The sequence below is a fragment of the Hevea brasiliensis genome, chromosome 14 (assembly GCF_030052815.1).
Source record: "Hevea brasiliensis isolate MT/VB/25A 57/8 chromosome 14, ASM3005281v1, whole genome shotgun sequence".
Classification (NCBI taxonomy): domain Eukaryota; kingdom Viridiplantae; phylum Streptophyta; class Magnoliopsida; order Malpighiales; family Euphorbiaceae; genus Hevea; species Hevea brasiliensis.
Genome location: NC_079506.1, coordinates 24,203,427 through 24,229,758, shown reverse-complemented (window position 1 = coordinate 24,229,758; position 26,332 = coordinate 24,203,427). Strand labels below are relative to the sequence as shown.

The 26,332-nt window shown below is 30.9% G+C and overlaps 2 protein-coding genes across 2 annotated transcripts; both read right to left on the bottom strand.

Annotated features, from left to right (window-relative positions):
- Nucleotides 1-348: 348 nt before the first annotated feature.
- Nucleotides 349-3,392, bottom strand: LOC110656743 (probable protein phosphatase 2C 63). Its single transcript, XM_021813700.2, has 4 exons — nucleotides 2,964-3,392; nucleotides 2,095-2,468; nucleotides 1,211-1,447; nucleotides 349-811 (listed from the first exon to the last, which is right to left on the bottom strand). The coding sequence occupies exons 1-4, from the start codon at nucleotides 3,238-3,240 to the stop codon at nucleotides 542-544; spliced, it is 1,158 nt and encodes a 385-aa protein (XP_021669392.2). The 5' UTR covers nucleotides 3,241-3,392; the 3' UTR covers nucleotides 349-541.
- A 5,222-nt stretch (nucleotides 3,393-8,614) lies between these two features.
- On the bottom strand, nucleotides 8,615-11,858 carry LOC110656674 (probable E3 ubiquitin-protein ligase RHY1A). Its single transcript, XM_021813601.2, has 3 exons — nucleotides 11,374-11,858; nucleotides 10,138-10,325; nucleotides 8,615-9,294 (listed from the first exon to the last, which is right to left on the bottom strand). Exons 1-3 carry the CDS (start codon nucleotides 11,602-11,604, stop codon nucleotides 8,841-8,843), a joined length of 873 nt encoding a protein of 290 aa, XP_021669293.2. The 5' UTR covers nucleotides 11,605-11,858; the 3' UTR covers nucleotides 8,615-8,840.
- Nucleotides 11,859-26,332: the final 14,474 nt, after the last annotated feature.

Sequence of the window (26,332 nt, the reverse complement as noted above, 5' to 3'; positions counted from 1 at the left end):
ACGAACATGATAAACTATAGAGCATATCATGAATAAGTTCCCCAAAATTTGCAATTGTACTTGCAGCTGTTTGATACATTTTTTTTTTCTTTTCTTTAATTTAAGAAATTATTTAAAAAATAATAATAAGTTGATTTTTATGGCTTTATAATGCTGCAACATATTTCGTGTAGTCGTGTAGTGATTCACTACAAAAAAAAAAAAAAAAAAATGTAAACGCCTTCAAACAACATCATATGGACACAAAGACTGAAAAAATTTTAAGCACAGAATTGGTGATACAATCTCTGGAATCGATAAAATATCAGCAAAATGAAGGAAAACATGGTTAGATGATCTTCATATGGAAAAAGTTTAAGGCAGTTTTTTTTTTCTTTTCTTTTCTTTTAAAAATCCCAATTTCCATCCGCATTCACCCATCCATCAACTTATCTACATAACGACAAATTCATTCTTATGTCCAGCATCAATTTGCAACCCATATTTGTAACTCTTTAAGTATAACCTAAAACTGAAAAATTCAGTATCAACCTTCCCTTGTTCAAGAAATCGACTGAAGCAAATCCTCCTCTACATGGTCTGCATTTAGAGAGAAAATGTCAACAGGAGCAGTAGTGCAGCCAACGGCATTCTGCTTCAATCTACCATTTACAGGGCCATTCTGGTGATCAAGATAAATTACTATCACAGTGATATCATCATGAAAGTGACGTCTTATTCCCTTGTCAATTTTCTTTATATCATCATATCTCATTTCTCTTTTCTTTGCGACCTCCTGAAGAGCAGCTCTCACCAATCTCTTAGCGATCCCCTGCAAGTACAAATCAGCCATAGCATGATTAGACAAGCTACTCAAAACCCCTTCCAAGCATATGACTGACATACCATGCAATTGAAATTTGAAGCAGACTTCTAATTCATTTTTCAAGGCAAATGAAATCGTTATTTTGTTCAAGAGATTAGATACAATCAGAAATATAATTCTTAAGTAATGCACAGAATCCAAGAAACAACATACATAAGAGGAAAAATCCGATAAGTTATTGAATTCCCTTGGATTAAATCAAGTTCCTAATTTAAAAGCGATATCAAGATATTTTATAAAAAGGTCCAATCAAAGATAATTGCTTAATTGCCAAGCTTCAAAGTTGAAATAGGTCCAAGACCCCAGGCAATAAATGAGAGATGAAAGTCAAACAGAGGAACTCACAGCTCTTGGATATTTGAAAACAATCTCTACAACTGCTTGATCACTCAACTGTTCCCAAAGACCATCTGAAGCAAAGATCAGGAACAAGTCCTGTGGTCTGAGCTTTCTGATGAGTATTGAGGGTTCTGCTGTCATTACAGGCCGTTTTAAAGGAATAGGGCTTCCAAATGGCAGAAACGCTGGGTGTCTGTTAAATTCAGGTTTCTTCAAATAAACATCACCGATAGATCTTGATACCTGAAATAGAAAATAAGTAAAAGGTTAAGAATCACACTTACTTTGTTTTCCTCAACATTAATGACCATAAGACATCAGAGAGAAAAATAATTGCCTGCCACCAGCAAAAGGAACACATACATTTTAAGTTTTAACTCAATCTCGTATCAAAATCAAAGAATAAAATTACAAATATCCAAATATGTAAAATGGGGAGAAGTTATCCTGAGTCATTATCATTATGCTTAAAGGGACCTTCGTAAATGTGTTCATCTCAAGCATGGAAGATATACTACTTTGCTGAGCAGAGCGTAGGATTCCAGGAAGTAAACATTAAAATATATATCCATCCATATAGCAAAAGGATCTAGATAAAAAAAAATTATGAATCGTGAGCATTATCCAAGTGATTCATCCTCAAACAATTGTCAACATAATGGAATTATCACCATATTAATACTTGAAGACACAATTGTGTTACTCACATAGCCTTACCAAAAAAAAAATCTTGCATGGCTTCAGTGGCAAGATAAAGATACAAAATTATGGACTCCTAAACCATTAGAGCAATATGGTTATTATTTATCAAATTTAACAACTTTCAATCAGCCGAATCCTTGCAATTAAATAGCAAAAGCAGAGCGTGATTAAATTCAACTCAAGGGTACCTGAATTATGCCCTTAATTCTCCAAACTCCGTGAGTATACATCACAATATGAGAATCGTCAGGATGAAGTGCCTCTACTTCCTTCCTAACCTCTTCAACAGCAACATTATGATCTGTTGATAGTCGCTCTGCTACTACTGGTTTTTTCTTATCCTCACAAACTCTCCGTCCAAGAACTGCTCTCGAGTCCCCTAAATTTGCAACATATAAGACATCATTTGTGATTGCTCCAACTAGACAACATGATCCGACCGAAGCAATTTGCGGCTTCATTGGGAATGCTCGCTTCACTAAATGGCAAAATTCTTCCTCGGTCGCATTAAATGCCTTCTTTATCACATCCACCGATAATCCCCCTTGCTCTGCAGCAAATTCTGTGATTGAAACAAACATTTAAGTAGGAGAAAGAGACACAAACACACAAAAATAAGTTTGGCACTTTGACGAGCAAGTTCAACTCAAATGTTTGGTAGCAAAAACTTCGAAGTCTCGTCAAAAATTGCAAATTTGGTGTACTTTCTATCTTCTTTTATTGTCCTCAAATTGTCAATTACCCAAAATATTAAAGAGGTTCAAGTCCAGTATTTTCCCACCAATCATAAATCGAATTGATAAGAGAAGGACAAATAGATGCTTACTGTTGACAAATGTTGAAGCATGCCAGAAAATGAAAAATCGAAAACATGATCAAAAGAGTTCACAAGAATCACTTTGATCAAAAGCAAATTGCACATAAACACAACACAACTAAAAGAGATTCTATGCCCGTCCTGTTCTGCTCTGTTTAGGGCAAATTGCACATGAACAGAGCCCGATCAAAAAGAATCTAGAGAGAGAGAGAGAGAGAGAGAGAAAGAATAAGGAATTACTATGCATGAAAGGGAACAAATGCTTGTTAACGAATCTGGAAGCTTCAGGACCACCATGACCATCATAAACCCCAACATAAGTGGTGGAAGGAGACGTAAACACTTGGCTCTGATCCTCTAAATTAGAGTTAGCTTGAACCACAGCAATCGAATAATCACCAGACGCGTGCTGTTTCAAATCCGTATGCCACATCAGCCCATCACCACCACCACCACCTCCGCCAGTACGCCTCCCAAAGCACCGCTCAAGCGGCCTGCAGCACAACCGCAACACCATCGCCTATTCTCCTTGTCGTTGTCGTCGTCGTCGTTACAGAGGGTAAGGTTTTTAGAGAGGAAGAGAGGGAGCGCGTAGAGAGTAGAGAAAGGAGAAGAAGAAGAAGAAGAAAGTGCCTGGTAAAAGAGAGATGCCGCGTGATGGTGACAACAACGACTATGTCTATGCTGCTTTCTTATTGTGTACTCTACGCGTTTTGAAGTTAAAATTTTTTAGGTTGACTATTTAATTAGGAGTATTATCAGTCAACACATATTAAAAATTATATTAAAATTAATTTAAAAAAAGAAAAATGGAGTGGTAAAAAAGAAAATTAGGCTGGCAATAGCAATAGCAATGTAGCCAATGGATATGAATAGAATAGTGCGTTTTTATTTTTATTTTTATTTTACATTGATGACTGTACAATTGCGTGTCGTTTTGATCCCTATGTAAGACATTTGCTTATTATTCAAGGTTCAAGCGTAAGCCAACTGGAAAAGGTTGGGTTAAGCTGGACTGGATTATTTCCCTGGTTTTTGTTTTGCCAAAAACAATTCCTTTTTCCAAAATGATTATCCTCTTTTTGGAAAATTTAATCTTTATTTTTTATTAAGAATTTAATTTTTTCATTTAAAAATATAATTTTTAAAAAATAATATTAAATATTATTGTTTAAGAATTTAATTGAATTATTTTTTTAAATAATTTATAATTTGTTATAAATGAGTGTTGTTTTAATTAATGGATATTAATATTAAATATGAAAGAGTTATATCTAAAATTTTTAATTTATTTAAAATATTTAAATTTTTAAAATTTGTCATAATTATATTAAAAGGGTAAAATTGAATTTAAAATATTAATAATAAATTATAATATAATACCTAAAATTTTATTTATTTAATCAATAAAAATTTTGCACATAATCATGATTTAACGAAAATATTTGATATTTTTAATCCATTTGTTAAACTTTATATTAAAAATAAAATATATTTTAATGAAAATTTATGCTAAAAAATATTTTTATTAATTGAAATTAACTTGATTATCTTTTAAATTAAGTCAAATAAATTTACGTATTTAAATATAAAATTTTAAAATAAAAAAAATAATTTTAAAATAATATATAACTAAAAAGAATGTATCTCACATAAATAATAATATCTATTAAATAAAATATATATTTTTATATATAATTTACTCTTATTAATATGTATATTTTATTTAATGAATATTATAATCTATTATAAATTAGGTTTAAACATTAATTTTTTTTCATTGATTTTTTATTAATTTTAAAAAATCTTTTAATGAGTTCAAATTTTGATTTAAGAAAATAAAATTCAATGCGATAATACGCGTGGTTCTATAATTCTATTCTTTTTTTCATAAAAGAAAAAAAAATTCTATAAAAATTTATAAAAAAAAACTCATATATTTTACTTTGTCATTTTTATAAAATTTGTAATATTAAGAGCCCTTATAAATTATATGAAATTTATATGTACTAATATTATGTATCATTTTTTTTTTTTTTTGTCAAATGATGATTCATTTAAGTAGGCAGAGCAGAAAATACAAAATAATACTGAGCAATGCAATTTTTGAAAAAAAATTCCAGTTTTTACTCACTTATCCTTTGAAAAAGCTTATTAATAAATTTGAATTCTAATTCAAAAGGGAAAAAATTCAATACAATAATATGCATGGCTTTATAATCTTAATATTCACAATGAAAAGAAAAGAAATTTAAAAAATAGTAAAAAAAATAATATTTAAACTTAATTTATCGTGCATTATAGCATCAATTAAATAAAATATATATGTTAATTAGAGTAAATTATATATAAAATACGTATTTTATTTTATGAATGCTGAAATTCAATGTGAGATACATTCTTTTCAATTATATATATTTTTTTCAATTGCTTTTGGAAAATGATATGAATTTATTTTTATATTTTGTATTTCAATATATGGGTATATTTGGCTTGATTCAAAAAATAATTACATTAATTTCGGTTAATAAAAATATTTTTTAGTATAAACTTTCATTTAAAAATAAATATAAAATATATTTTCTTTTTAAATATAAAATTTAATCAATGGATAAAAAATACCAAATAGTTACATTAAATCACAATTATATCTAAAACTTTTATTTGTTAATTAAATAAAACTTTAAGTGTTATATTGTATTTTATCGTTAATTTTGGATACAATTGTAACACCTTAAAGGTTTGAATATTTCACACAAAATTAAAAGTTTTGAATATAATCGATACGTGATCTAAATGTTTGGTATTTTTTATCTAATTAAAAATGATATTAATAATTATAAAATTATATATATTTCAATTAATTATATATAAATTTTTATATAAATATTTAATTTAATAATTATTAAAATTTTTTTACATAAAATTAAATTTATATAAAATACACACACACATATGAGTTGGCTGTTTTTATTTATCATTATACTTATTATGTGAAGACCATAATATACTTTCAATTTACAATTTTCTCTCTATCTCAAAATCTCTAATTCCTTAAACTAAGGTTAAAGAACATAACTAAAATTTTAACTTTTAGAGTTATTTCATTGCTTAACTTCAATTTACATCATAAAAATATTTAAATTTTCATTTAACATCACTTAAAGTTTCTATGATATTTTTTCAAAAAAAAAAAATTCTATGATCAGATTTCTTTAAGTATTCTGATCAGAAATTGATTTAGATATGTTCAGGTGAATTAAATATAATAAAAAATAATGCAAGATTTGATTTGTCTAAAAATAAAGAAAAAAATTAAATGAATTGAAAGAGTTATTAATAATGATTCAACTTTCAACTACAATTAAATACTTTGATATTTTTTGGATAACTTTGGATAATATTAACTTTGGATAATATTAAATTAAAACTTAAATATTTTTATAATATAAATTAAAATTGTTAAATTTTGATGAAACAACCTTAAAATTAAGACTATAATGAAATTAAACCCTTCTTCATTCTTATTCTTCTTAGTCACTACAGCTGTGCAACTTCCGCCATCATCATCATGTGCTCTTTGCATCTGCCGCCACCAACCACCCCACCTTCTCCACTCTTTCACATGTCTTTCTCTGAATGATAAATTACAACTAAGTCCCTAAAAGTTGATATAACTTACATATTAGTTTTTTATACGAGTTTAATAATTATTTGATCATTGAATTTTAAAGACGTTAACTATTTAATTTTTATATTTTATTTCTATTAACAAATTAGTCCCTATGGCCAATAAATTTTGAATATCAAATTGTTAATAAAAATAATTTATATATAAAAATATTTTTCATAAAAAATAATTTTCTTAAAAAATAATATTTTTTATTATTTAGTTATAATGTTAATTAATATTATGTATTTATTTTATGTATATATAAATATTTTTATATTTTAATAAAATTTTTAAAATATAAAAATAGAAAATAATTTTCAAAAAAATAAGTAAATTTTTTTAAAAATAATTTAATTTTTTTTAATTAGGAAAATATTTTTTATTGATAATTTTTTTAAGTATTTTAAATATTAAAAAATATAAAAAATATTTTTCAAGAATCAAACGAAACCTTATTTAAAAAAAATATTAAAGTTACAATGTTTTAAGAAATTAATAAATTATAAATAAATTTTAATTTAATTATATTAGAGTTGTATTTAACATTATAAAATTTTTAAATTTAAATAGTGAATTATATATATATATATATATATATATATATATATATATATATATATATATAGACACGCATACATTGTTGGTCAAAGTCGGAAATTGGTATTCTCCAACTAATACAGATAGTCAGACAATCTGATATTCTAAAACACGGAAAGATAGTTGACTGATATTCAATCGTTTGACCCCTGTGGAATATTCGCTGGGCCCATTACCTTAAAATTGTTGTTATATGCAGAGGAAGCTTACTTGGAAGGAATGGTGATGGAAATTTTGTTAAAAATTTGTCATTTTATTCAATTTTTTAATTATTTTTTTTATATTTTTAATGATATGAGCAGTGAATTTTGAGGACTAATGTTGGAATATTGAAATGTGCAAATTTAAAACGACCGAGTGTGGAATGGAAAAATAACAACATTTCCCCAACCAATTTTCTCAATAGATTACCCAATGTTCTCAACATTTAAATTATTTCAAAAATTTTAATTTAATTTTAAAATAAAGAAAGTTATAGAATTAGTCGTCTTAATTTTTGAATTTAAATTAAGAAATCAAGCTTATAAACAGCTCATGTAAAAAATGTTTTATTAAAATAATATACTTGGATTAAACATATAACATGGTAAAATACTAAATAATGAAGAAATTATTTCTAAGAAAATAATCCTAATGAGTTATAAGAATTATGCCCAGCTTTTGGACAAAATTGTTGAATTAAGGTCACATTATAAGAGTCCTACATAAATGAATAATATCAATTTTTGCTGAAGACCATAGAAGTGAATTTGGGATTGTCAAGCCTACTGATGCCTTGATGCTCATCTCATGCCTGCCGAGTTCTTTATGGCATATAAAGCAATTTAAGGGCTATTCACGTTATTTTAAAAATCTTTTCTAAAAAGACTAAAAATAATGTTTATGTTTATGTGTGATAGATTTGTAAATAGAAAATTAAAAAAATAAATAAATTTTTAAAATTTAACTAAAATTTAAAATATAGTCTTAAATTACTTTCAAATATTTTACTTTATAACAAAAGCTTTATTTTCTAAATAAAAATTAATAATTTTTTATGATTAAAATTATATCAAAACTTTATTCACAATTAAAATTGAATAATTATTTTAAAAAACTACTTATTTATAGTAATAAAAAATAATTATATTATAATAAAATAAATGCATGACTCATTAAAAAATTTAGAAAGCAAAATAAAATTTTAAACATATTTATAACAATTTACTTTTTTTAATCATAATTTTTTTTAATTAAAATATTTTTAAGAGCTCTAAATTTTACTCTATCCATTGTTTTTTAAAATTAGTTTTTTTTCATAATTTTTTTTATAATTTTTTAAAGCCTATCTTATTACCTATCCCTCCTTCTAATTGAAATAAGGATAAATTAAAAAGGAGTAATTTAATTAAATTAAAAAATATTTTATTACGGTAATTTAATTATTTTTTTAATCATCACAAAAAATAAAATTAAAAAAAAAACTTAAACGTGCATCACAATGATCACAAGAGTAAATCCAAGTACTATGATTTTTGTGCTTTCAAGAAAATAATCTAACATTATCCATGATGGCTCAAAACTATTTTCTCCGTCAATTTATTAGGAAATTGGTAAGAGTAACGGAGAATATGGACTATAATGGCTCAACAGTTGGCATAACTCAACTGAAAATAAATGCCGAGGACTTGAAAGAATGGCAATTTTGTGTGATTTGCGACTCAATCGCAGATGAAATGAACATTATATAAACCAAAATTAAAAACCATATCCTAAACTTAGTCAAATAAAAAACTTTCACTGCAACGTAAAAGAAGCCACAAAAGGGAGAAGTAAAATCTCTTTCAGAGAGGACATCTGATTTCTATTTATGTTCTGTGACTGCTTACAACTATATCCCTTCGACAATACGGACAGTCACCACAAGTTCGAATCCAGGGATCCAAGCAGGCAAAGTGGAACCTATGCTCACACGGTAGGCGAATAAGCTTATCTCCTTCCTTAAAACTTTCAAGACATATGCTACAATCCCATGAAACTTGGGAAACTTCCCCTTCAACAACACCCCTTTCCAGGTTGCTAAATACCTCCAATGATAATCTGTCAAGAACCTCTGCAGTTAGACCAGGTGGTTTCTTCTTGTATGATTCCTGCATGAATTGCAGCCTTTCTGTTTCAGAAGTTGGGTCAGTGAAAGGAGTTCCTCTGGCAGACCACCTTGAAGCAATGTCAGTTCCCCAGTCTCCCGCATCAACAACCCTTGAGTCATCCCAAAATGTAAGCTCTCTGTTATCAATGTCAAATGACACTCTGCCACTTCGCCTGGTTAAAGCAAAAATGAAAACATCAGCACACTAGAACACAGCTCAGAGCCAAGGATTCAGAAACTACTTTAGAAGCATTTATTAGCAAATACAAATGAATATAACATCAATCATCTGTTCATCATCCCCAGTACCTATAAAACAGATACTAATGGTAACAAAAGCTGCAGATAAAATAGGAGTTGAGGTGATAATGGTAGCAGAATGATAGTAGCAACAGTGACGATCAACACCATACTATAGAAATTAAGTTTAAAAGAAAAGGAAGTGAATCATAAAATTCAAAGTAATAAAATAATTACTAAGTGATTATTTGCCTGTGAAGTAAGCACCAACAGTTTCCCATGTGCACTATGTCTAAGAGGTGAATGCAATAGCTTGAGCAAAATATTTTACTTCTCCAAAATTCATTTAAATTATTTCAGTCAAGTCAACTTTGGGGAAAAAACCATTTAGTACCTCCCATACAAATAAAATATAGCAGTAGAATCCCACGAAGCACTTTGGCTTGTAATTTTATACTTTCCTTTACCTATCAACCAGACAGATTTATTCACGAACATTTGAAATGGGTAAAAGCAGTAGCCACTAGCCTGCTACAGCACAATGGATTCGCAAGGATCTAATAGCAATATAGCATGCAAGCTCCATCAAGTTCCATAATAAGAACTAAAGGTAGCAGCATTGAAGTGGATAGGAAGGAATCAAAGCTTGAAACATGAAAAAGTTTACCATTGTTAACAATTATGGCTAACAAGCTATTCTACCATACATACAAAGACAATTTTTTTTAACACAATTACAGCATTATATAAGGAAAGCAAATAGATAGTTAAATCACCTGTTTCCAGAAAGTGACACCCCTCTCAATCTCTCAACAAGTCTTGCCCTAGCAAGTAGCACACCTCTAGGAAGCCTTTCATTTCCAGTCAATGTAGGCCTGCTTGTGCTGCTTATAGTTTCTGAGCTAGTACTGTTGCTTGGCACAAACAGACTTGTGCTGTGATCAAGCCAACCTGAGGCACGTTCCTGAGAAAGTTAAATATGGTAGAAGATGAGAAAGCAACATATTAACCAGCATTGCTAAATTGAGAAATTGGTGAATTAGTGATTATATATTCTACCAATTCAGAGGGAAAAGTTCACTATAAAGCAAACAAAGCAAGCAATATTGAACATTAACATAGAGATAAAATTGCAACATAATAGAAGATAATAACAAACACACACACTAGCCAACGGAAAATAGGCGTACCAAGTACAATATCCACACCTTTGCCAGTAGGCACTAGAGGTATGCCATAAAATACACTTCTTACTGTCTAAAGTTTGAAAGAATTGCAAAATACCCATCATTTGAGGCAATTTTCAAATAAATCCTTTAAAATGCATGATCTATGATTTTAGAGCGATTGCACGTATGGAATTTGAGGAGTTCAAACAATAACCACGGACACTAACTATGGTCAAAGTCTGACAGCACCACCAAGTGTAATTTCTCTGGTTACATGACTACACTGCTTACAAGTTACAACTCATGGTTTCTAGCTACTACTGATTACTGAATAATTAGATACTTAATTGCCTCATATACAGCACAGAAGAAAATCACATGTTTAGCAATTTTACTAATATCCATTGTTCATCTGCTCTTTTATTTCGTTTCTCTGTCTGTGGCTGAAGTACTTTATTCTATAGCCGCTTATAGGAAACATAAATGCATGAATACAATAAAGAGTGACCCAGTGCATGAAGCATCGCCCACTTGTGTGCCTTTGTATCGATGCATGAATACAATGAGAGTTAAAATTTTTTGAGTTTCATATACTTCAATACCCCAATGAAAAAATTGAAGTAGGCGCTTGTAAGGGAAAAACACCTCAATTGTTGGGGTTTGCTCACATTTGAGAAAGATATTTATTTGGGTTAACCGAAGTTGAGATTAGCATGGAAATTTCTAATTATGCATTTTGTATTAATCATTTTTCCTGGCAAAATTTGCAACATTCACACTACCAATTTCTACAAAAAAAAAAATACTAAAGAAAAAAAGCGAATAAAAATTTCAGTTCCTTACAGTGTGGGAAGGCAGCCGATGGCACAGGTGCCGCACATGAGAAGATCTCCTGAGAGGATCACAACCGTCTAAATCGTGCCGTGTATGATTATGATACTGATGGTGGTGGCGGCGAGTATAATTAAGGTGAAAATTGCGATCAGAACTGGAAGGATCAAGCTCCAGATCGGCGGTGGTGGCTCTGCCCACTCGCGACCTCCTCTGGTAAAACAGCTCCGATGCGCTCGTCATGCACTAATACAAACGCAACAATGCACAATCCGATCCGAGATTCGCATATAAAGAAAAAAGGGAAAGGGATTTAGAAATGAAAATATTGAAGAAGATATTATTTCCCGTGATGGGCGCTTTCAACTTCCACCCGTTTGACTTCATGCAAAATGGTGTTGGCAAGCCTCTAAGGGGTTTGGATTGGAAGGGTTGGTTTACATGAGAATGGCAATTGCAACCGACTCTCACCCGAGCTGATCCACACCCAACTAATTTTTTTTCCATCTCATCCAGCCACAGCATTACGTGGCTACCATTGTTACAGAAAAATAGGTAATTTAATAAAATTTTATTATTATTATTATTATGCCATAAAAACTTTATAAACTAATACTTTTTTTTAATAAAATAGTTAATTATAAAAATTTTATTAATATAAAAATCATATATAATATTTAATGTGTTTTCTTTAAATGAAATTATTTTTTTTTCAAGCTATCATACTTTATTTGTTGTTATTTATAATTAATATTTTTAATATTATTATTTTTAATATTTTAATATTATTTTTAATATCATAAAAATTTAGACATCTTATTCCGATCTTACCCCACTCTAAGTATTGTGTGGGCAAAGACAGAGACCTGAACTTACTTTATATAATAATATATTATTATTTTTTATTAATAATTAATTTATTTTAATTTATTTAAATATTTAAATATTATAACTTTAAAAAAAATTATGTTTCAAATTTATATTTTTAACTTGTAATTTACTTTTATAAATAGAATTATATTATTAATAGGTGCGGAGACTGGGAGAGCGACCCACTCATAATCTGCCATGTTATCATTTTTAAAATATTTAGCCTTCTATGTATTAAATATAAATTTCATTACTTTAATATGATAATATATTTATGACTAATTAATTTCACTTACAAAAGTTTATATGAAAAAAAAAATGATGCTGTGAAAGTGAAAGGTTAAATTTTGTGCAATATATTAATAATATATTTCAAAAATAATTTATATTTTTTAATTTATTTAATTAAAAAAAGATAAAAAAAATTAATTAATTAATTAATTATATATATATATATATATATATATATATATATATATATATATATATATATATATAACTCCGTCTAAGTAGTTTGCGTTTAGCCGATCCAAAGCCCGGATAAAGGAGGAGGGTTGCGGTAGGTGACAACCAGCGTAAAAATTTCGTCACACTCTATGATATGGATTCAAATGATATAAACGTTGGGGCGTCCTCTACTAATGACGCGCTACATCGGAGCCCGGGTGTAGTGAGAAATATGCAAGGGTGTAGGGCGTTCACCGAAAGCAACGCGCCATGCCGGCGCCCGGGTGTGGTGTTAAGTGAGCAAGGGTTCCCACATCATGGACGGATGTGGGTAAAGAAGTTAGTCCATAGGACAGATAGTAGAATAAATAGTGGAACAGAACACAAGATAGACATAGAAAACAATAGAAGATATCATAGAAGGAGACAAATTAGGAAGGAGCAGGATAGTAGGAGGATCAGGGTTAGTACTTGGAATGTTGGATCACTTACAGGAAAATTAATGGAACTTGTAGATACCTTGGAAAGGAGAAGGGTGAATATTGCTTGCATTCAGGATACTAAATGGGTAGGAGAGAAAAGTAAGGAAGTGGGTAATTCAGGGTACAAACTGTGATTTACAAGAAAGGAGAGAAACAAGAACGGAGTGGGCATAATCATAGACAGGACATTGAAAGACGCAGTAATAGCTGTGAAAAGAGTAGGAGATAGAATTATACTAGTAAAGCTAGTACTAGAAGGAGAAACAATAAATATAGTTAGTGCTTATGCCCCACAAATAGGACTAGATAGTGAGAGTAAACAAAGATTTTGGGAAGATATGGATGATTTAATGCAAAGCATACCGAATGAAGATAATGTTTTTATTGGTGGAGATTTGAATGGGCATGTAGGAAGTGATAGACAAGGTTATGAGAATGTTCATGGAAGTTTTGGTTTTGGCAGTCGAAATGAGGAGGAAAAAAGCATCTTGGATTTGCTATGGCATACGACTTAATACTAGCAAATACCTACTTTATAAAAAGAGAGTCACATTTACTTACTTTCAAAAGTGGGCAACATAAAAGCCAAATCGACTTCCTCTTAACTAGGAAGACAAATAGAGCTCTATGCAAATTGCAAGGTCATTCCAGGATAAGTTTTAACAAGTCAACATCAGTTGGTGGTCTTGGATGTCAAGTTTAGGAACAATTCAAGTAAGGTCAGAAGAAATAGTGTAGCTCGAACAAAGTGGTGGGAGTTCAAAGGAGTAAAGCAAGTGAAGTTCAAAAATGAGCTTCTCGAGTCCGAAGTATGGAAGCTGGATATGGAGGCCAATGATATGTGGATACAGATGGCATCAAAGATTAGAGAAGTAGCTAGAAAAGTACTTGGAGAGTCTAAAAGACATGGACCACCCTCAAAAGAGAGATGGTGGTGGAATGAGGAAGTACAAAAGGCAGTGAAGAGAAAAAGGGAATGGTATAAAAAATTACCTAAATGTGATAATAATGAGTCATATGAACAGTACAAGATAGCAAAGAAAGAGGCAAAAAAGGCAGTTAGTCAAGCAAGAGCACAGGCCTTTGAAAAGTTATATGAGAAACTTGAAACTAAAGAAGGGGAGAAAGATATTTATAGATTAGCAAGGAGGAGAGAAAGGAAATGTCAAGATCTCAATCAAGTTAGGTGCATTAAGGATAAAAAAGGAAAAGTGTTGGTGAAAGATGAGGACATTAAAGAAAGATGGAGAAATTATTTTAATGATCTCTTTAATAATAGTCAAAATGGTAATAGCGTGAATATAGATTATAGAACAATAGAAAAAAATGTGAATTATACTAGAATGATTAGATCTTTAGAAGTAAAGGAAGCACTTAAGAGAATGAAAGTGGGTAAAGCTTGTGGACCCGATGAAATACCAATTGAAGTGTGGAAGTATTTGGGAGATATGGGAGTGGCATGGTTAACTAAATTATTTAATAAGATTCTAAACTCAAAGAAAATGCCTGATGAATGGAGGAAGAGTATTTTAGTACCTATTTTTAAAAATAAGGGAGACATACAGAATTGCTTAAACTATAGGGGAATTAAACTCATGAGCCATACTATGAAGTTGTGGGAGAGAGTTGTGGAGCATCGACTACGTCATGATACTTCTATCTCTCTCAATCAATTTGGTTTCATGCCCGGTCGTTCAACTATGGAAGCGATCTTTCTCATTAGAAGCTTGATGGAGAAATATAGAGATGTGAATAAAGATATACACATGGTTTTTATTGATTTGGAGAAGGCTTATGATAGTGTTCCAAGAGAGGTCTTATGGAATGTGTTAGAACAAAAGAGGGTATCTATTAGGTACATACAAGTATTGAAATATATGTATGAAGGAGCAGCTACTATTGTGCGCACAGTGGGAGGGAACACAAGAGATTTTCCGATCTCAATTGGATTACACCAAGGATCAGCCATAAGCCCTTACCTTTTTACATTAGTTTTAGATGAACTGACGAAACATTTACAAGAGAGTATTCCTTGGTGCATGATATTTGCGGATGATATTGTTCTGATAGATGAGACACGAGAAGGAGTCAATAGAAAGCTAGAACTTTGGAGAAGTACTCTAGAGTCAAAGGGTTTTAAATTAAGTAGAACGAAGACAAAATACATGCATTGCAAGTTCAGTGAAGGCCAAACTGGTGATAGGGAATGAGTTAGTTTGAATGGAGTGATACTGCCCCAAAGTAATCACTTTAAATATCTAGGCTCAGTCCTTCAAGTAGATGGGGGATGTGAGGAGGATGTTAGTCATAGGATTAAAGCCGGATGGTTGAAGTGGAGACGTGCCACGTGAGTTTTATGTGATCGTAAGATTCCCAATAAATTGAAAGGAAAATTTTACCGTACAGCCATAGGATCGGCTATGTTATATGGTAGTGAGTGTTGGGCACTGAAAGAGTCGTATGCGTCTAAGATAAGAGTTGCAGAGATGAGAATGTTAAAGTGGATGAGTTGCCATACTAAACTAGATAAAGTCCGTAATGAGAGTATTAGAGAAAAGGTAGGAGTGGTGCCAATTGAAGATAAGTTGAAAGAAGGGAGATTGAGGTGATTTGGTCATGTGAAGCGTAGACATGCGGAGGCTCCAGTTAGACAAGTAGAGCACATTAGGTTAGATGATAGAAAGAAAAAAAGGGGTAGACCTAAATTGACTTGGAGGAGAGTAATACAATATGACCTAGAAGCATTACATATTTTTGAGGATTTAACCTAAAATCGTTCAGAGTGGAGAAAGTGAATACATATAGCAGACCCCAAATTTTTAGGATAAAGACTTAGTTGAGTTGAGTTGAGTATATATATATATATATATATATATATAATTTATTAACAATATTTTTTTCATAATATATATATATGAATTAAAATTGGGATTTAGATTTTAAAGGAGCCATTTAGATTTAAGGGGGAAGAAAAAATAAATTTTCAGTTTGATGATTTTCTTGGCCACTAAGGATTGAAGGAGTTGTTGGAAATGTTTAAATTTAGACTCGAAAAGTTTGAAAATAAGATGAAAGATTTTTAGCTTGGGAGAGGCTTTGACTGGTTACATCTTCTTTTCTTTATATAAGAAACGACAAGATACTGCGTAAAAAGTCCACAAAAAGTCACAATCAATTGGCATTGTTAATGTTCATTAATACTGATGGGCTCCCATCAGTCAAACGAGAATTACTGTTGTTTAAACTTGTTTGGGCTTATAGAAGTTTGACCATGCATGGTGGACGATTAGATGGTCAAATCCTTGTTTTATTGTTTTTGTAAAAAAAAGATAGGCAGACATTTCTATGGTACTGTTACATGATATTTTTTAAAAATTTTATTATTATATAATCTTTTATTTAATTTTTCTTTCATTATATAATAAAATTAGAGAGTTGCCCTTAATAATACAAGTTGTTATTAATAATTTTAATTTTTATATTTTTTAATTTTAATATATAAAAATAATATTATGTTTAAAATTTTTTATTAATTATTTTAAATTTTATTTTTATTACTTTTATCTCTCAATTTTTAAAATTTTTATAGTAGAAGTAATTAAAATTTATCTATATATATAATATAAAAATAAATATATAACTAATATATATTAATATATTATAAATTATTTTATAATGATTGTAACATCTCTAATTTTCAAATAATTATATAATTATATATATATATATATATATATATATATTTATTTATTTATTCTAACCCTGGTATTGTGAACTTCGCGTATGTACTTTTATTTCGTCAAAATTCGATCGTCGCCCGGATCTGTAATTTCAGACCTAGCAGATAAGCTGTTGGAACCATTTCAGAACCAGATCAAAATTATAGGCTACCCCACCATTTTCAGACTTTCTGGACGCGTTCTAGTTGTCAGATTTGGCATAAGTAAACTCGAACTCTACATTACTCAATTTTTACTTTGTACTGGGTTATAATAAAATTTATAAAATATTTATTGATGATAAAAAAATTACGATTCTTATTGCAATAGCCTTATAATATTGTTAAGGACTGCGGGGCAAGTTTATAGAATTTTTAAAGTTAGTTTAGATAATTTTTGAAAAATATTAATTTTGAAATCTTATAATTGAGTTGTATGATGTTGTGATTATTGCTTGGTTTGGAGGGCCTAGGAGGAGTCATATAATGATGATGAGATATGAGTTGAGTTTAGAAGTGTTATTTGAATAATTTTACAGGTTAGGTAGGTTATAGGTATAGGGGAAACTCTGTCGGATTTTCTGCACAACTTAGGGTGTCTTTGGTCATTTCTAAACTTGTATTGAGTCAAATATATTAAATAATTGTAATGAAATTATCAGGTGAGCCGGGACAACCTTCCTCCTCCCCCCAGTGGCCGCAGTGACCTCGGTTCAAGTTTGTGAGTAAAATATTAATTTTAATTGTAATTTCGATATGATTATATGTTCAAACATGCCCACGCATCACTTATAAATATGTATCTATGTAGTTAAATACTATGCACGTTTTATATTACATTCATAATTGTTGAAGTGCCATAGATGTTGTTTGTAGTAATTTGGAGCAGTGTGTGTGCGTGTGGTATGTATTGGATATGGACAGGACGGGTTGACACGGCTTGAGAGACACTCGCTAAGACCCGGTCTTTCGGGGTAGACACGATTTGAGACGCACTCGCTGGGACCCCGCACTTGGTTTATTAAGCAAAAGTCTGGTTTGAGAGACACTCGCTGGTAGAGGTTGGATTAAGAGGGATGTATAGGGGATCAGCTCCCATATATGTATTGTTTGACAGTGTTGGGTGTGTGAGTGCTCCAAATTGCCTTTTTGCTGTTATGATATGAAAATTATGACGATATTGCATTTCACTCCACAGGGTACATTAGTTTTAAATAACTATAGAGATTATGATTAAAATTAATATTTTACTATCTGAGTCGAATGCTCACTCCTGTTCATCTATTTTTTCAGGCTACAGGGGGATTATTTGTTGTGGCTAACCTGCTCTTCTTCTTCTCAGGTCCATTAATAGTATTTAATGTATTTTGTACAATTGAGTTAGATTTTAGACTTCGCATGTGTTAGACGCACTTACTTTTATTTTGGGCCTGTATTATAAAAGTTTATATTGGACCTGTAAAATTATTAACTGTATGCATGATGGGATTGGATGAGGAAGTTGAGCTCCCATTTGAGTTATGACATTTTGATTATGTGGAGGGTGAGCTGAGCTCCCCAATTTATTATATATTGTGTTTACAGGTCGGACGAGTTAAAAACTCCCCGTTAAATGGTCCATTTTATAGCCGGACTCTGTCCAGTTGAATTCCTGAAATTGGGCTCAAATGGGCTTTAGAGTTGGGTTAATAAATAGTTAGGCTTACTACGGGTCTCGGGGGCTTTAGGCTGGCCCAGGTCCTAGTGCCAATCCGGCCCATAGGTTGGGTCGTGACAATGATGACTACTTGTTGTAGTATTAATAGGATAATTATTAAATAATTTATAATTTACATATAATAGAGAATATCATTTAATATTCTATTGAGAATACTTTCCTACTTTATATATATATATATAAAATAAAATAAAAATAAACATATGATTGAACCAACTTGAAATGACTTTATATCTTTAAGCAATATTTCTATTATATTACTAAATTTTTATTATAAAATCTCCATTAAAAAATGTAAAAAATAAAAAATTAATAAAAATATGAAATAATATTTAATTAATAAAAAATAAAAATTATAACTTTAAACTTATTATATTGCTATATTTTTATTATTAAATCTTTATTAAAAGACTTGAAAGATAAAAAGATTAATAAAAAATATAAAATAATATTTAATTAATAAGAAATAAAATAAATAAAATATAAAATAATTAATAACAATAAGATATTATTTAATTTTCATTTATTAAAATTTAAAAAATATGTAAATTATAATTATTTATATATTAAAATTATTAATAATCACATGCATTAGCATGAGTAATTCCCTAATTGATTATACACTAATCTTGAAATACTATCTATCCATCCTATTTCAAGTATTTTTTAAAATTTTTATATAAAAATTAAGAAAATAATTAAGTAATCTTATTTTTTTAAAAAAAATATTAATAATTAACTAAAATATTCTCATGATACCTTTACATTTTGAATGTAAAAACATGATAAGAAGAGATAAATGAATTACAAATAATAATAGATAAGGATAAAATTAAAAAAAAATAATACTTAATTTTTTAAAATGACAATTAAAGTGGGACAAAAAAATTTTCTAGTCAGTATATTTTTTAGTATTTTAAAATTTCATTTCTTTTTTATTTAATTTTACCTATTAAATTCAATTTAATTAGTAATTTCCAATTATAATTAGCAGTCCATATATTTTTTAAGCATTTTACAATTTTATTTCTTATATGTATTTTTTTTTTACATTTTAGAACTTATTTTTTATTTTTTAGTTTAATTTTACATGTTAAATATAATTTAATCGGTAATTACCAACTATATTAGATAGTAAGTATATTTTTTAGCATTTTAAAATTTAATTTCTTATTTTTTTTAATTTTACCTACTAAATTTAGTTTAATTGATAATTACAAATTAAAATGGGTAGTCGGTGTATGTTTTGGCATTTTAAAAATTTATTTTATATAATTTTTTTTTGTAATTTTACCTATTAAATTTAATATTATTGATAATTACCAAATGTAAAAGTGGTTGATGTATTTTTTAGTACTTTATAATTTCATTTTTTTTTTAAATTTTATCCACTAAATTGATAATAGTTGATAATTATTGATTAAATATTTTTTTTATATATTTTATCATTCATCATTATTTTTATCGCTATTTATTGACACCACTTTTATCTATCGAATTTAATACTCATAATCAGTTAATATTTTATTAGTGATTTTCAACTAAAATTATTTAATCAATATTCTTTTTTATTATTTTATTAATTTCTTGGAGTTTCATAGTCTTAAGATCAACAATAACCTAAATTTAATTGACACTTTAAAAAAAAAACCGATGAATATAACGAGGTGCTATCATATGGAAAATTTAATGCAACATAAATAAAATCCCTAATTCCAAAATAAAATAAAAAAACACTATATAAGAGGAAAAAATCACAAAATAATTAAGGTAGTTATATTTTTAATGTGATGATTAATTATATATAAATATTAATTTTAAATTAAAATATCTGAATTGACTCAATTAAAATAAAGAAAAATAAAAAAAAATCAAAATTTATAAAATTGGAAAATTAGAATACTAAATAAAAAGATGATTCCCTTATTTTTAATAAATATCACTGCCTGTTTCAACTGTAGTTCAATTCAAAAGTTTTTTTTTTAAAATAAGTACAAAATTAAAAATTATGAAATGAATATTAAATAGTAAATAAATTTTAAAATTAAATTAAATTTAAATGATAAAAAGGCCAAACTTTGACTTAAAAATTAGATGAATCATTTTTTTTAATTATCATTATTTTTTTATCAGAATTAAAATTATCATTATTGTCTTTTAGAAACACGTATTTTAATATAAATATAAATTAAATATTTATTAATATAACTATTTATTTAGGCAATATTTTATAGTCTTTAAATATTATTTTATTTATTTTTAATAATAAATTATTTAGATAAAAACTTATGAGTTTCTAAATTTTATATTATTTGTGTCTGATAATAAACTTTTAAGGTAAAAATTTATTAATATCTAAATATTATATTATTTATTTCTGAAAATAGACTTTTTAAAACAAAATTTTATTAGTATTTAATATTATTTGTTTTTAATTTATTAAGATTAATTTTATTATATAAAAACTTGTAAGTATTTTTTTTTAATTTGTCATTAAAAAATTATTCTTTCAAATGTAATATATATATATATATATATATATATATATATATATATATATATATATATATATATTATAATAACTAATTAAATTATATATAAATAAATTATATAAAGTGTTAAATGTATATAGATTAGAAAGAGTTAAATAACAAAAATATTTTTTAATATATATATATATATATTGTATTATATTTATATGTATTAAAAAATAAAATTTATTATTTTTCTCTCAATTTAATTTATATATGAGATTAAAATTTTTTAAATATTATTTTTAATTAAATTTGTAGTTTAAAAATTTATATTAAATATAATAAAATTATAAAAAAATTAATTATATAATAAAAATTTAAATTAAAAATTAAAAAAAAATACTAAGAAAATAAAATTATGTGGGACTAAATAAACTGGGGAAGGTGGCTTCCAAGGAAGCCAGCCTCCTCCCCACTAATGTGTATTTTATAATTACTTAGTTTAAAATTCTTAAAAAATATTCTTGTGCCCTACCTTTGACAGACCGAATATCTTCCATATATTGCACAATCTAAAGAAAAACTGTGAATGTTATCTAAGTGATGCGATAAGAGGAACATAGCATTCTAAGATATTATTATTATTAGAATTGTGCAAATGATGAATTTAATTTCAAATTAAATTGAACTAATCAAATAATAAATATAATAAATTGACAGAACCAATGAACTAAATTAATGGAAAGGAACTAATAAATTAGCAAAGTTTTAAAACGCGATTAAGCTGATAAAAGTAGAGGGTTAAGAGTTTAAATTTTAATTAGAGATAAATCGAGGGTTAATTTGTATATTATTAAATAAATATTACAAAATTAATAATGTAACACTCCAAAATTTTAAATTTTATTATTTTATGAGCATTTTTGGTATTTTAATTTTATTTAAATTTTAGGAATTTTTTTGAGATTTTTCGGATTTTAAAAATCGGGTTCGATTTTTCGAAAATATAAACTTTGATGATTTTTAAAAATTAATTTAAAGACCACGTGGCAAAACCAAAAATATATTTGGAGTCTACGTATTTTTCTGAGTTTTCTGAAATTTTTTTTGAAATTTTTGGACCTCGTTTTCGGTCCTGAGGCAGAGTAAAAATTCAAAATTTTGTATCCTGAATCGGACCGGCCGAATCGAATCGGAGCAGATCGGACCGGTCGAATCAGACCGGCCTTTTCTTTTTCTTCCTTCTTCCTCCCGCGCGCGTCTGACCTCTCTTCCTTCTCTCTCTCTTTTCTCTCTCCTCCCTCCTCCCCTTGCCGTGCCGCCGCCTCCCCTGCCTTCCCACCTCGCCGGCGCCCCACCTCGGTCCTCCCCCACGGCGCAGCCGCCGCCTGGAACGCCGGAAAACGGCCTCAGAAAGGACGCGCAGCGCGCGCGCGACACCTGCACTTCCAGCCCAAAATCCGGCCGATCCGGCCACCTATTGGACCGGGTCTTGTGTCTAAAATCATCTACTCGGCGAGAGCTTTCCATAGACACCAAGAATACCGAAATCCATTGAGCAGTTTGTCAAATTTTTGCTCGGGAAGTTTTAGCCCATTTTGACTTTCGGCCTAGATTTCTCGCAAATCGTGAATCCCACGAGAAAACCGAGAGTACCAGAGCGCTCCACTCGTCGAGAGATTCGCGGCGACATAAATTTCAAATTTTTCCGACACCGTTTTTCGGTATCCTCAATTTACGGAAATTCGATTGGCCAAGTGACGTAAATTTCGGGCGAACGGCATCGACAGGAAAAGTCTCCGAATTGGACCGAGGTTTTGGCTACCCCCCCATTGTCAGACATCCCGAGCGCGTTCCCAAAGTCGGAATCGGCAAAGGTAAACCTGAACCTTACTTTTTCAAAATTTTCTAGTGCTTAAATAGGATTAAAAATCCATAAAATATTCGTGGTAGCTCAGAAAATTATGATTCTTTTTGCAATAGCCTAGTAATATTGCTGAGGACCGCGGGGCAAAGTTTTAGAATTTTTAGAGCTTGTTTGGGCAATTTTTGCAAAAATGATCAATTATAAGGACTAAATTAAAATTTTACATATTGTGATGAATGATTGATTTGATGGGCCCAGGAGGGGCTGTGTGATGTGATTGAGTTGTGGATATATGGATTGTGAATATAGAAGTGTGTTTTGAGCCCTTTTGCAGATTGGGTAGGTCCTAGGTATAGGGGAGACTCTGCCGGATTTTCGGCACGACTTAGGACGTATTTGGTCTTTTCTTGATTGTATTGAGTCATTTATATTAAAAATTGTAATGTAATTGTCAGGTGAGCCGGGACAGCCTTCTTCCTCCGCCCAGCCGCCACAGTGACCGTTGTCAAGTCTGTGAGTAAAATATTAATTTTAATTGTAATTTCACTATTATTATATGTTCAAGCATGCCCATGCATCACTTATATGCATATATTTATATAGTTAAACTCTAGGCACGATTTATGTTGCATTAATAACTGTTAAAGTGCCATGGATATTGTTGTGGTAATTTGGAGCAGTGTGCGTGCGTTGGCGTGCGTGTGATGTGGTGTGGACTATGGATAGGACGGGTAGTCACGACTTGAGTTCTTCGCTGGGACCCGATCCTTCGGGGGGTAGTCACGGCTTGAGTTCTTCGCTGGGACCCCCGATTTGATTTATTAAGCGAAAGTCCGGCTTGAGTTCTTCGCTGGCACCAGGTTGGATTTAAGAGAGCTGTATAGGGGATCAGCTCCCATATATTATGATTGATACTACAGGGTGTGTGAGTGCTCCAAATTACCTTTTTGATGTTATGATGTGAAAATGTGATTGATGTTGCATTTCACTCTACAGGGTGCACTAGTTCTAGATAGTTATAGAGATTATGGTTAAAATTGATATTTTACTCTCTGAGTCGAATGCTCACTCCTGTTCAATATTTTTCCAGGCCACAGGAGGATATTTTTGAGGTTAACCTGCTTTCTTCCCTCGCAAGTGGTTTATCAATGTTTGTGTAATTTTATTAACTCCTAGAATTTTCGCATGTGTTAGAAGTATTTATTTGATTTTGGTCTGTAATATTATTATCATGTTGGACCTGTAAACATATAATGATATGTATGTTTGATGGACTGGATGAGGAAGCTGAGCTCCCATATGTTTTTATGATGATATGAGTATGTGGAGGGTGAGCTGAGCTCCCCAATTGAGTATTTACTGTGTTTACAAGTCGGGTGAGTCAAAATCTCCCCGTTGGTAGGTCCATTTTATGGCCGGACTCTGTCCGTTTGATTTCTTGATATTGGGCCCAAATGGGCCTTAGAGTTGGGTTAGTGAATAGTTAGGCTTACTACGGGCCTCGGGGGCTTTAGGCTGGCCCAGGTCCTAGTGCCGGTCCGGCCCATAGGTTGGGTCGTGACAAATGTGGTATCAGAGCTTAGGGAAAAATTGTCTAAGTGTTAGGAAGAGTCCACTAGGAGTCACATGCGGAAAAATAGGGTCCACATTCGTCTTGCATTGTCATCTTTGCTTCTAGTTTCTGCTTCATATATTGTGTGTAAATATGAGTCTATAGAGCTATGTAATGTGCAGTTTTGAATTTTGTGGGCTAATGCTGCTGAATTTCAGGAAAATGCGTAGAAGGTGAGAGCCGCCATCGCACTGTAACAGATGTGCCTGACGAGGTGTCAGCACAGGATGAGGCGCCTGCCTCGAGGAGGCGGGGTAGAAGGCCTAGAGCTGCTCAAGTAGAAGAGCAGCTACCAACAGTTCAGGATCAGTCTTTCATGGCACAGGGTCCCATGGACCCCATGGCAGCTACTCTAACTGGTTTACAGAGGACCATCGATATGATGGCGCAGTATATGGTCCACCCTCCACAGCAGCAGCAGTCCACCGCACCAAGAGGGGAACCTTACAAACAGATTATAAATTTCAAGAAGTTGGTGCCTGGTATTTATGATGTGTCAGACGATGCGTATCGGTTTTGGATTCTCGCAGAGCAGAAAGTAATTACTGATTGACGATGTAAGACTCATAGAGTGTATGCGGATGTCATGGGACCTATGCCTAGACAATGGATGAATGACTACATATTACCTCGGATGGAGGGTTTGTCATGGACTCGCCAGTGGAACTGCTTCATCAATCGGTTTGTGCGTAAAGCTTCAGAGATCAGAAGCAGTGGGCCTTTGAGGCCTTAAGACAGAATGGCAGGTCTGTGGATGAATATGCTACAGAATTTCTGGAATTGAGCAGATATGCCCCTACAGCAGTAGCTACAGAAACTATGAAGGTGAAAAGATTCCTAAAGGGGCTTGACAGAGGTATGCGAACCTGGCCATGATGTCTGATCAGTCTTTTGATGTGGTGGTTGATCGAGCCAGACATATTAAGATTAGCTATGCTGTGGATGACAGCGGAAGAGCAAAGAAAAACAGAGCAGAGGGTTCTACCGGTGTTCCCCAAATGGGTACTCCAGACAGTGGTGGCCAGAGTAATTACAGAGGAAAAAGTAGGAACAAGAAGAGTGGTTTTAGACACAAACCTCAAGGGTTCGGACTGATACGGATCCAAAGAAGTGGTCACGATTCAGTGTACAGCCTGGTGCAGTTTAGGATCCTCCTTGGCACCTTGTGCACAGTGTGGAAGAGGACATTTAGGACCTTGTTTGATGGGTTCAGGAGTATGCTTCAGGTGTGGCCAACCAGGTCACTTTGCTAGGGAATGCCCCGTATTCAGCGAGCCACAGATGGGGTCACAGGGTTCTGTTGCGAATGTTCCTCGTCAGTTGTTTCCGGTGCTTCGGCATGGCGGCGATCGATTCAGTACATGTGAGGACAAGGGGGACGTGGATTTGGGGACATCAGGATGCTTAAGCTTCAAATGCAGTTGTGGCAGGTATTCTTCTGGTCTGTTCCTATGAGGCTCATGTTTTAATAGATCCGGGTGCTACGCACTCATTTGTCTCCCCTGTGTTTGCCATGAGATTGGGTAGAAACCCTACAACTCTAGAATGCCCTTTGTCGGTAGCTACCCCACTTAGCGACAACATAGATGTAGATATGGTTTTTCCGGGTAGCCCAATGGTAGTGGATGGGAAGATCCTCCCAGCAGACTTGGTTCCTCTACCAGTAATGGATTTTGATGTAATTTTGGGAATGGATTGGTTGGCAACTCATTATGCCACCTTAGACTGCAGGAACAAAAAGGTGCATTTCCACATACCTGGTGTGGAAGAGTTTAGCTTTGATG